Source organism: Neophocaena asiaeorientalis, unplaced genomic scaffold, assembly GCF_003031525.2.
Source record: "Neophocaena asiaeorientalis asiaeorientalis breed wild unplaced genomic scaffold, Neophocaena_asiaeorientalis_V1.1 scaffold52, whole genome shotgun sequence".
NCBI classification, from domain to species: domain Eukaryota; kingdom Metazoa; phylum Chordata; class Mammalia; order Artiodactyla; family Phocoenidae; genus Neophocaena; species Neophocaena asiaeorientalis.
In genome coordinates, this window is record NW_020173927.1 from 2,121,243 (window position 1) to 2,134,298 (window position 13,056).

A 13,056-nucleotide genomic window follows, 5' to 3' on the forward strand; every position below is an offset into this window, starting at 1 on the left:
GTTAAGGTACAAGAAAAATACAAGCTCAGAAAATAACTGATTGGTTGTAAGGAGGGATGAAAGGGAAGCAGAATTCTATGGATTTGTCAGAGGAAGAGGAAAATGCTTCTCAGTCTGAACCAGTAAATGACAGAACTTGGGTCCTAGAGTGATTAAAACCCAGCCATGTGCAGAAAAAAAAAATCAAACCTACTATGGAAGACGGAATGGATTAAGGTGCTTCAGGCTGAAGCCCAACTAAAAGTATGGTGCCAGCAAATTCTTTCAACTGAACAAAAAGGCACAGGGAAAAGAGAACCAGAAATTGTGTTTCCCAAACAGGCTCAAAGCATGCACAGACATAGAGAGAGGGAAAGAGAAAGACTGAGAGATAGGTGGAGTGAAAAGGCAGAGAAATATAGCAAATCACAGAAGTATGTCTTGAAAAGAACATGACCTTTGACACCGGGAGATGAGTGAAATTAAACAGAGAAGAATTCAAAGAAGTTTTGAAAGATCTGTGTTTCCAAAAGAAATGCCAATGTGAACTTTTGCTGTTCTAAACAAAGGAAATTTGGGGTTCTCTATCTATGGCAAGAAAGAGGTAGAGAAAATTGCTCAGTCCCCAAGAAGGAAATATTCCCCCAAAATCAATCCAGCTGTGGTCAAAATGATGGCCAATAAGGAAGAACCTCCCCAGTGGAGGGTTCAGATGTCACAGGAAATAATAGACAGGGGTCTATTTCCAGGACAAGAGTCTGGATCTAATGAAGAAGCAATCCCCATCCCCAGGGCCAGGGACCCTCAAACTGTCTGCCCAGGGGAATTTATAATTGGTATGACCAGAGATTAATGAATGTGTGTCATTCTTCCCTTGGGATAATGGGAGAGTTTTGTGGCTATCCCTTTGTGCACTGGGTGGCTGAGTGGATGGTTGATAACATCTTCTTAGTCCACAGGTCTCCAGATCAAAAGAAGCCACAGGAGGGATAAATCAGGAGTTTGGGATGAATACACATACACCACTATATATAAGATAGATAACCAACAAGGACCTACTGCATAGCACAGGGAACTCTACTCAATATTCTGTAATAACCTATATAAGAAAAGAATCTAAAAATGAATGAATATATATATATCTGAATTACTTTGCTGTATACCTGAAACTAACACATTATAAATCAGCTATACTCCAGCAAAATTAAAATTAAAAAAAAAAAGAAGCCACATTCAGGCTTCATGTGAAATGACTGCTCAGCATTCCCTTTGAACAAACTAGTGCCCTTCATTCACAGATCCTAGACTCTGAGCTTCTTGCCATTAGTGGATGGAACTTTGGAGTGGTCTCTCTTGAGAAAGGGATGTATGTATTTTCTTAAGGAAGGAGTAAACTAAATGTCTGGTGACCAGGTAGGTGCACCGTGGTAGTAATAGCACTGTTAAACATTCTAGTTCACCTCTCTATTATGGTTATGGTTTTGTCAGCAAAACTGGCTGCACTAATTCCCTTCCCTATATCCAAGCCCTTATGTAATTCTCTCCTACACTGACTCTGGCCCTGGCCACGTGACTCTCTTTGGACAATTTGACAACAGTTGCATGAAACAAAGACGTGAAAATACTTAGGTATCAGGGCTTGCCCTCTTCCTCATTGATCTTTAGAACGCTACATGCAAAGTAGCTCAGGCTAGTTTGCTAAACGAGCCCAGTGACTCTGTCACCCTACCCAACATCCCTGGCTGACAGCCTGCCAACTGGCCTCATATGTCAATGAGGACGCCTTAGATGATCCAGCTACCAAATGACCCACCAGCTGCCAGCTGACCACACAAACAAGAGATAGACCAGCAGAGATCAATTGAATAGCTAGAATGAAGAGATGACCCACAGAATTGTGAGCTAAATAAGTTATTCCAATCTGTTAATTCTGGAGGTGGTTTGTTACGCAGAACAAGCTAACTGATGCATCCTCCTTATAGGCATACAGGAATTTGATGTGCTATATAAGGTACTGTGGTAGACTGTTTTTCCCACGAATGGGGGCCATAATATATCCCAACCCATATGTGACTGGCACTCCTCTCATCGAGTGAGGTTCTATGCCCTCCTCAACTGAACCTGGGCAGTTCTTTGTGACCATGATGGAAGTGGTGTTATCTGACTTCAGAGACAGGATTATAAGGATGCCATACACTTCTACTTGATTCTTAGAGGATGGTCATTCTTGGAACCCAGCAACTATACTGTGAAGAAGTCAAGTAACCATGTGGAGAGGCATGTGAAGGTGTTCCAGCCAACAGTCCCAGTTGAGTTTCAGCTACCAGCCAGCAATGACCACTAGACATGTAAGTGAGTAAGCCTCTAAGGACTCCAGTTCTCAGCCTTTAAGCCATCCCAATTGACACATGGAGCAGGGATGAGCTGCCATTGCCAAACCTGCCCAAGTTGATGATTCAGGAGGAAAATAAATGATGTTGATGTTTTCAACCGCTAAGTTTTCTGGGGGGTTTTATGCAGCAAAAGATAACTAGGATACTTACTTGGTCAATGGAAAATGAATAAAAGTGATGTGTCACTTCCATGTGGAAGATGTCAATTGCCAGAGAGTGAAGCACTCTTTTCCTCCCTAGTGTAGCAATCAAGGAAAGAAGGATACTGTGGGATGCAACTTCCTTCATTCTAAATCTCTGAGTGACTGGTGTGAGAGAATTCCTCTGCTGACTCAAATTTACTGTGCAGCCTGAACAAAATATAAACCTTTACTGTGTTAAGCTATTAAGATTTTGGAGTTGTTTGTTTCCATAGCATATTCTAATATGTTCTGATTGACACAAGAGGTAATAAAGATAGAAAGCAAAAATGCAAATGTTTTGTCTTAATATATGTTAAGACAAAACATACATCTGATGAGATTAAGTAAAAAAAGAAAGCACCTAAAAATAACACTATAAATAAAACCTGAAGATATAGTATATGTAAAGTGTAAAAATGAGAACAGTATTATCACATACATGCCATTAAACTTGAGAACTGGGACAAAATGCAAAGATTCCTAGAAAAGTCTTATTGAAACTGACTTGAGAAGTAAAGTTAGAAATACTATAATCCTATTACTATCAAAGATTCTGAAGCAGAAATTTTAAAAATCTCTCTACAAAGAAAGCAACAAACCCATGTGGTTTTCTAAGCAAATTCTACCAACTCTAACATAATGAAAACTTTTAGAAAACTAAAAATGAAGGCATATTCCATGATTTATTTTATAAGACCAGAAAAACTTATAAAAGAAAAATGACAATTTGATAAAGAAAAATTCCAAACTCGTTTCACCAAAGAATATGCTTGCAAAAATCTTAAACAAAATGTTAGTACTTCATATCCAACATTTTATAAGAGATATCATAAAAACTGTGTTTGTATCAGGAATATAAAAATTGTTCAATAATAGAAAATTATTATCCATTATTTTGATGTTAAAAAACAACAAAAAATCCTATAATTATCTCAATTTGGTAAAACTCAACAACCAATCACGTTTAAACTTTTTATAAATTAGAACAAAAGGGAATCTCAAAGGATATCTATAAAAATCTGTAACCAACATGATCCTAAGTGGATAAACTATGAAGGAATTCTATTTAAAACTAGGAAAAAGGGTAAGGATACCCTCAATCACAAGTTCTGTCAATAACACATTAGAGTTTGTAGCCAGTACAATAATACAAGAAAAAGAAATGAAATGCCTTAGGATTGGACAAAAGGAAATAAAACTCTCATTATTTGCAGATGATATGATTGTCTATGTAGAGAACCTGAAAGAATCTGCATTTCAGTTACCAGTAATAAAAAGGATATGATAAGTTGTGTAGCTATAAAATAATATCCAAAATTATATTCTTTTACATCATCAACAAAAGAGTAGAAATTCATAATTTTTAAAACATCATTTACAGTAAGCAATAAAATACAAAATATCTTTTGGTACTCAGGAGTAAGAACAGCCTATAGAGAATTGTAAAACATTACTGAAGCACATAAATGGAGAGATAGCCCATGTTCATGGATAGAAAAATTTAATATCATAAAATATCAATTATCAGCAATCAATCAATAGATTAAATATAACACTAACAAAATCCCACTTGAGTTTTTTCATATTGAGGTTAAAATAAGTTGATTGTAAAATTTATATGGAAGAACAAAAATTCAATAATAACCAAGAAACTTTTCAAAGAGCTGAATGTTACTTCCCTTGCCCAATATTAATACATATTATAAAGCTTAGTAATTATACTCTGTGTGTGTGTGTGTATTAAGAAAGAACAAAGGGCTTTCCTGGTGGCGCAGTGGTTGAGAGTCCGCCTGCCGATGCAGGGGACACGAGTTCGTGTCCCGGTCCGGGAAGATCCCACATGCCGCGGAGCGGCTAGGCCCGTGAGCCATGGCCGCTGAGCCTGCGCGTCTGGAGCCTCTGCTCCGCAACGGGAGAGGCCACAACAGTGAGAGGCCCGCATACCACAAAAAAAAAAAAAAAAAAAAAAAAAAGAACAAAACTTAACCAATGGAAGAGAAAAGATAGCCCATAACAAACGACTCATATATGCAATTTTGATTTATAACAGATTTGGGGAAAGAAGTAACTAAACTGAATCAGTAAAAATTGATTCTCCACAAGAAAAAAAATATGTAAATGGACCTCGATCACCACTTTATACCACATGATATATATAGGGTATGTATGATAAAATGAACAAAAAGAAAAGCAAGAGAATGACAAACAAAAAGTGCAAATGAAGTTTACTTCTGAGGGTAGGTAGGGGAATGGGAGAGGTGCAGTGTAGACTGAAATACATTATTGGGGATATTCTAGTTTGGACTGGGTTCGTGGATGTTTAATTTTAGTGTAAATAAACACGCAAGCCAAATAGATATAAATGAGGATTGAGCTCAAGAATCAAAGATTAATCAAATTAATCAAATGATAAATCCCATTCTGTGCACCTAAAGTCCAATTCCGAAGAATATGAATGTTATATGTTTGAATTAACTGCAAGCCAATAATGGGAGAGGATTAGGTGTCAGATCAACCATATGTGTGAACTATGTTAACATTTCTTCATTATTTCTTTCATTTTTATTCATCTGATCTCCTTATCCTCTGAATTTGTAACATCACATAGCTTTATTAGTTCTACTAATGCACCAGTCTAAAACTTCCTTTCCTTCATCATATGCACAGCTCACTAGTAGCTAGAAATCTTAATTATTTTCCCTTTTTTTATAGAGCTTAAAAAATAATACAGTACATTTAAAACACACGCAATAATTCAGCATTTGGGGTAAGCATGGAATGGAAGCCAGCACCTATGAGCTCTGGCCCGTCCTGGCTGTAATATCCCAGCATCACTACATCTGAGGGATAATAAAGCACATTGGTGGAAATTGGGTAGAAATTCTAATCCCGAAACCCTGCAGTCAGGGCTCCCATCACCATGGTGCTGGTCCGCCATCGTCTCCACCAGGAACCTGCTGTAGGGTGGTTACCCTAGACACTTGATTTATTCATAAGATTCTCTCAGACAATAAGCATCATCTTGAGAAGTCTTCTCAAGAATTTCAACGTTCTAAAAAGAAGCCATTGTACTTTATGTTTGTATGTTTCAAATGCAATAAATTATTCATTTAATAGATTTTAACTGAATAAAATATTCAATTAAACATTGAATATTGAAATTTTTCATTTCAAGCAAAAAGTGACTTGGTTCGACTCTGAGATACAATTGGCCTTATGCATTCCTAATGGTGGTGACCCAGGTCTGTATTCTCGTTCTTTCTGTCTTGGCACTGTCGTTCTACAGCCCTGGGAAGAGTCAGAAAACTAGTTGGCAGAGCTGCTCATGGAGTTTTTTAGGCTGAGTATCTCATAACTCTGCCCATCACTCTCTCTCACCTGAAGGTGGCACCTGGGGATGGAAGCATAAGCCTAAGTGAAAAGAGGGAGCAAAAATGATTATTTGTAACGTTGCCAGCAACAGATGAACAAATGAAGTCTTCCTCCAAACCTCTCCCGGTTCCCATCTTTGTGATCTTTATTGTATCTTTATACAAATAGGGCATTGAAGCAACATTAGCAAAGTCTTAATTTGGTCATATGGATCAAACACACAAGCTGACTCAACAATCCTTTTCCCTCCCCCCAAGCGCACCTGGTGGCTGCAAACCAGCATTGCCAGATGTGTATCTATTTCCTAGTTTGACACCAGGGAATTGCCTGGTAAATATTATCTTATCACTCTTGTTCATTTTACATTATATAACATTATCCAAAGCTAACAAAATTGAAAAAAATATGAAGGCCAATAGCAGTGTCAATTTGGCAGAATTTTAGTGCTAGAGAACGGTAACTTGTGTCACAATATGACTTTAATTAAACTATCTATGCTTCTCCATCTTTTTTTTTAAGTACCTCAAAGCTATATTCATACTTGTCACATAAATAGAAAAACATCCCCTGTTCTTTCATACCCAGGTTTAAAAATTCTAGTACTCATTTAGTTGTCAGCCTGAAATATATCTACAGGGGACCTTAACAAGGAAAATCCTGTGTGCTCCAAGTATAATAATAAAAATGACCTACATTTGTTTTGGGTACGACATGTGCCCAGCTCTGTGCTAAATGTCCACAGGATCCATCTTACTTAGTTCCCAAAAGATCTCCCTGAGCCTGGTTGTGTTATTCATTTTAGTCCACAGCAGATAAATTAATTTGTCAGGAACACTAAGTGGCAACATTGAGACCAGATCCAGGTCTAGTGACAGTTTTATGCTCTTAACAAGAGGCTACACAGTGGGAATGACAACAGCTAAGGAAAAATGCATCTACCCCCTAAATTATCCATGTTAGTTAAGCACCTGCGATCTGGTTAGCGCTGTATTAAATATGGGGGGTGCTAATTTTCTTCCCTGAAAAAAACTAACAATTAGTTGAGGAGACAAGACGAACTGACAAAACTATTCTGCACATCAGATGACAGTCATGGAGTGGGTAAATTATTTCATGTAACAAATGAGCTTTGCAGGCATCAGAGGCAGCAACCAATACAGATAGGAATGCACAGCACAGGCTGACCTGTTTAAGCTCAGGAAGGAGAGCTTGAACTTGGATAAGCAGCGTGGGGAGGGGGAGCCTTCGAGGAGAGGGGAAGCAGTGGAGGAGAGAGCAAAGCTAAAAAGGACCAGATGCAGACACTCTGAGGTCACGGCGTCCAGACTAACAGACCACCCTAGTATGGACAGGTAAGTGGCAGCGTGTCAAAGATGAGCTGCTTCTGGATGGCATGCCACCCAGAGGGATGCCCATCCCAGTGCGGGCCCCAGCAGGCACTCCGTGAATATCAGTGAGGGAAGAATGAGTGAAGTCCAGTGGATCGTACTGATGTCAACATCGAGTTATAGAAGGAACTGGGGTACCAATGGATTATGCACAAGCACCTAGCCCTGACTGTCCCATCACTAGCAATTCCCGAACAAACAGATCAAAGTAATTAATAGAATCATAAGACACCTTTACCAAAGTAACAGATCAGCTCTAACAGCATTATTATCTTCTAAATAGAATGTTTAAGTTAAAAAACACCAGTAAGATTCACACAGAGCTCAACAGGAATGGATTTTACAGGCCACAGTATTCATGCCGGGGACTTGGCCAACGAAAGCAAAGTTGCAAATGCACCTGCTCCTTAATGGGAAAACCCTGGGAACATTCAGCATAAAGGAAATAAATGAAGTCTACCTCAATGAGTTAATGGTGGGGAAGCATCCCTACAGTTCTTTAACATTAAAAGAGAAAAAAATGGAAATGTAACCCCATCCACAGAACGAAGCTTGAGGACTTTCCTATCAGCATGAAATTTCAAACAAGAAAACTGCTGCTGTGCTAGGACCAGAGCTGGGGATTCTAGATCTGCAGTGATCACCAGCCTAGTTCACCCAGGCAGAGTCAGACACCCAGCACCACAACTGCACCCTTAAAGACAAGAGCCACCGCCTTTGGGTTTCAGTTTCCTCCTCTGTAGCATGAGCGCCCTTCCAGCTCTAATACTATGTGACTACATGTTTTTCACAGCAACAATGAAAATGCAACTACAGAAGACCCAGTAATGACAACAGTTCCTGAGGGCATACTCTGTGCCAGGCATTCTTCTAAGTGCTTCACGTGTACTGATTGGGACCATCACCTTAGAAGGCAGGTACCATTTCATTTTACAAACAAGAAAACTGGGGCATAGAGGAGTTGAACAATTTGCCCAAGGTCACAGAGATGGAAAGGGACAAAGGCAAAATGCCAACACACATAGATGCTCTTAACCATTACACTCTGCCTTTTTTAACTGGAGAAGGCAAGGTACTGCGCATATATTTAATTATGCACTTTAATATCCAAAGGATGCTTCCAAATCCTTTCTTGCTAGGCCTCTAAACTGCAACCATCTTTCCTGCAGAAAACTACAGTTTTTCATTGTCGTTTGTTTATACCACAGTTAAATCATAATTAAAGTGACTTATTGAATTACTGGTTGCAAATTACAAATACCTGCCAAGTAAGATTCTCCTGCAGGTACAGAGAAATTCGCAGAAAGACAGATCTTTAGCTACCTCCACTCCAATTCCTAAAAGCATGCACTACCCCTCCACCCCCAGAATTAAGAGACTAGAGAAAGTATGCAGAGAATTGCCTGCTCCTTAGAGGAGATGTCAGACATATTTATCTGCCTTCTCCAGCCTTCCACTCCCCCAAAAAAGACTTCTCCCCATTGATCCTTCCACCCACTAAGGGAGCTGAAATAATGTCTGGAATAATAAAGCCAATTTGCCTCTACAATGACTGGATTCACTTATTCGTTTTGGAAAAATTTGGATTCTTTCTCCATGTATAGAGAAAAGAAACACTCATATATCTGCCCCTAGAAAAAACACCTGATGCTGGAAAACTGATTTGTAATGAAGTACTTACGGTCATTGTTTGAAAGATCTAGAACACCGAATCACAGTAAACACAAGAAGGTAGATCATATTCTGTCAAAATCATACATATTACATATTTAATACTGATAAAAGTATATACTCATTTGGATATTATTACCAAACTAAAAAAAAAAAAAAAACAGGTAAAAAACAGAAAAAAAACTATTTTATTGCAATATCTGACTATTTAAAACTTATGGGAATGAAATTTTTCCATTCCAGTTGAAATATTGACCATCCCTAATCATAAATTTTAACCAAAACAAATCTGGCTGGAGCTAGCTGGTATTTGACAAACTAAAAAATTTATGTCAGCCTTTCCTAACCACGACGGGCAAATTTTGAGAAAAGTTGGCTGATTTTGGACATAATAAATGAGAGAGGATTTGATTCTGAGATGAGGTTTTCATGCATTTAGTAATAAGAACCAGTCCTGGAAAATGAAGCTACCTCATAAGACTTAGAACTTAAAGTTTGGTCTTATTAGTTCCAAGTTTTCTCATGCCAGAGGGTAATTTAATTTTGTTCACCATGCCCAGTACTATCATCAAAAACTTCCATCATAAGCAACAGAAAATATTTTTCCTATTATTAAACAAGATATTAAAATTCAAGACATGCTATCATACGTGCTATTTGTTTCATCTTGATATTTCTTAACAAATATAGGATTAAACCTATTTAATCACTTTTTATGTAGAAAATAAGCAAGATAGTAAAGTTTCAATTCAGACTTTACTTTTTAAAATATAATAAAAATACTTTGCAGATTACCTTATCTTCATGATCAATGATGCAGACACATAGATTGACCATAGATTGAAATTAAGTGAAAGCAGATTGTGAATAATGCCAATTAGGGAAATACTAAGTCAAGACAAAGCTTACTTTTTTTCTTTTTAAGAGATATTTCAAGTCACTTCACACAAAGGCAATTACATATACCAAAAAATCACTATGTACTTGGATACCATCAGGATCATCTTGTGATCCAAATGTTCCAGAAAACTATGGATATGCATTAAGAAAGTTACCAGACTTTTTCTACTACAAGAACTGATGGAAGTCTAGTGGAAATCAAAATCAGGCAGATTCAAGGGAAAGAAGCATCTGTCCTAGTGATTCCAGTAAAGCGCAGGAAGGTGGAAACCTGGGCAGGCCCCAGGAAGCTATTTCTGTCTCCCAGTGTAGATTTCTGGGAAGCCAAGCTCTGGTCAGTATGAGAAATGAATTCACCCCACTCTGTGTGCACATGACTCCATGTTAACTCTGTCCCATCTTCCAATGCTCCTAACCTAGCCATCTTTGACTACATGGATGGAGAACATTTTTTGTAAAGTGGAACTGCTGTTTATGCTATTACTAAAAGCAAAATAGAAATGAGCTGTCCAGATCTCAGAACTGTGCCAGTACTTCCTAAGGTCAAGTTTCAGAGGACAGTGCCCATTCCTCCCATGCATTTCCCAAGGCCAGGCCCAGTAAGTAGCCCCAGTGCCCACTTGAAGGTAGCCTTTCCACCAGACCACGTCACCCTTCCTGATTCTGGAACACTTCTGCACAGCTCATCACCTAGAATGATTTACAAAGTAGTCAGAGCATGGTTTAGGTAGAGCAAAGGACAGGATCCATTCCACCATCTCTGGACCTCACCCTGGGCTACAGCCATGCCATGGGAAATGCCTGCTTTGTACTTAAAGTGATTTAGCTGAATGCCAGGAGAGTGTGGGAATGATTGATTTATCAAGAAAAGCAAAGATGCCCGAATAAGCTTTTTAAAAAGATACCACTCCAGCATTTGCACCACGTGAAATGGAACATAAAGGAACTGGGTAAAGAAACACAAAGATCAAAGACAAATTAGAGAAGGGAGCTTTCAGCTGACTGTGCTGAATCCCTGAGGACCCATTCAAGAACATCTACATAGATCAAGGTTTAAGAAGTTAGAGATCTGTATGATAGCAAACAAAGTGGTATGTGTAGGGGAGCATGAACTTCACGTTTGTCTTTAAATATATTAATGGTGCTATAAATAGGCCATCACCTGCTCCTTCTTTTCCATTTGGAAGAGAACCAGCCAGAACGGGTTTGAATTACAGATTCAACAGAATCACAAGTAGCAATGTCCTGGTTGCTTTTTCCAGAGGAAAAGGGATGTGTTTTCTTCCCTGCAAGAATGGAAATGAGAAGGAGATGCTTTCAGAGACCCTGCTTGCCAATGAGACTGAGAAGAAGTCTCTCACCAGGTCCTCTTTGGCCCTATAAAGTGGTGAGAAGAGACAAAGATGCCATTCCAGGGAGCATTCCAGGCTGGTAACAAGGGTGTGAAGACCGCCATGAACTCACACCCAGAATACAGAATTAAGGTGCTCTCTGCTCTATGTTGTATAATAAAAGACCCAGGTGTGATCGGTGGCATCGTGATGTTCTATTTACTTTCTAATTTCTATTCTTATCTCATTGAATTCCAGCAGAAGACAACACCTCTTGACTAGTGTGGGGAAAAAGAAAACTTCATTTTTTAAAGAACCCAGATGATAAGTTTTCCCATGCATAATATTTGAGCACCATCTGGCTCAGGATATGAAGAATAAATTGCCAAAAACCAAGGACAGCTATTTTGCACACGTGTTGAAATAAAGCAAACACCCACACCTTTGCTCCAAGGACATGAATATAGGTGTATGTTTATATTCTAAGCTAAAAAGACATCATTCGATGCAGACATCCCCAGATCAACCACTGACCAAAAATATCTCACTGATTAATTAATGCCTGGCACTCGATCTGCACATACATATCACAGGCGGTGCAAAAGTTTGAACCACACCAACAGAAAGATCAGTAACAGGAAGCTTACCGCCATCTACAGATTTCCCCTCACCGCTCACGGGAGTGAGCCAAGGATTTCTACTCGAAAAATATAAATTGGCAAAATTGACATCAGCTGTGGAGTTGCATTACGCTCCCAGTGATGAAATCCAGTTTAAAAACCTGTGCAAAACAGTAAACACGACTAACTACCCCTCTAGAAATAGGAAATCAACGGTCCACGGATGCTTGTTACTTATACACTTGGAGGCTGAAGACTCACAACAGGTCAACACCCCATCTCGCCCTGTCTATGGGACTAAACCATACAGGTTTAAAGGCAAATATGTATAATAATATACTTGTTTTCATTTCTCCTCTCCATTCACCACTTTCCCGAGGCAGGCTTTTTAGAGAGTTAAATAACTAAAACGCCAGCTCAGGGGCTGGGCAGCGGCCTCGCGAAGAGGCGCGAGGCTGATTCGGAGGGACACAGACCTAGTGGACCGGCTGTTGCGGCCAGCGGCGCCGAGTGGAAAGCGCGGCGAGTTTGCCAGCGGGTGCGCAGAGGTGGAAAACGCACACCCGGGCCGTCCACCCGGTGCACACCCCGGCAACTTTATTTTGGGCAGAACCTTCCGAGGAAACTTTTCTCTCGCCCTCAGTTCTCGCCCAAGCCAGGTCGGCCGCGGGCAGGCAGGAGGGGCAGGGCGCCGCGGGCAGAGCGGTAGCCCCGGGCGGGACGCGGCTCGGCGGGTACCTCCCTCTCCTCTCGGGGCCCCGGGGCGCGCGGGCAGGTCCCGCAGGAAGGCCACTCACCAGCCGGAGAGCGAAGAAGACGGCGAGCAGGGCGAGGCAGGCGCCCATGACGATGAGAAGCAGGAAGACGATGAGCGGAGGGAGGGGCCCTCCCACCCTCCAGTCCCCCCAGGCTCTGAGTGGTGTGCGGGGGGTGGGTAGGACAGGGTGCTTTCACGCTCCTCCCCACTTTCTCAGAGCGTAGCCGGGAGGAGACCTCCCATCCTTTGGTACCCCCTGCTCGGAGGGCCGCGGTAACTTCCTCTTTTTCACCCTCTGTGCGCTCGCAGGAGGGATTCCCCTCCCCTCCGCATCCCTTAATGGGTAGGGGGTTCCCACCCTCCTCTTCTTCAACTCAGCACAGCGGGCTTGGGGGCTCTCACGGTCCTCCCCACTCTCTTAGAGGGCAGGGGGCTTCCCTGCGGTGGGCGGGAAGACGCTGGG

General features: G+C 40.6%; 1 protein-coding gene across 1 annotated transcript in view; it reads right to left on the minus strand.

Annotated features, from left to right (window-relative positions):
• The window catches only part of ADCY2 (adenylate cyclase 2), a 430,840-nt gene extending 418,135 nt beyond the window's left edge, over positions 1–12,705 (minus strand). The window contains exon 1 of the mRNA XM_024752509.1: positions 12,634–12,705. Within this exon, the coding sequence (XP_024608277.1) occupies positions 12,634–12,681 (48 nt within the window). The 5' untranslated portion in view covers positions 12,682–12,705. The remainder of the gene's footprint in view (positions 1–12,633) is intronic.
• Positions 12,706–13,056: the final 351 nt, after the last annotated feature.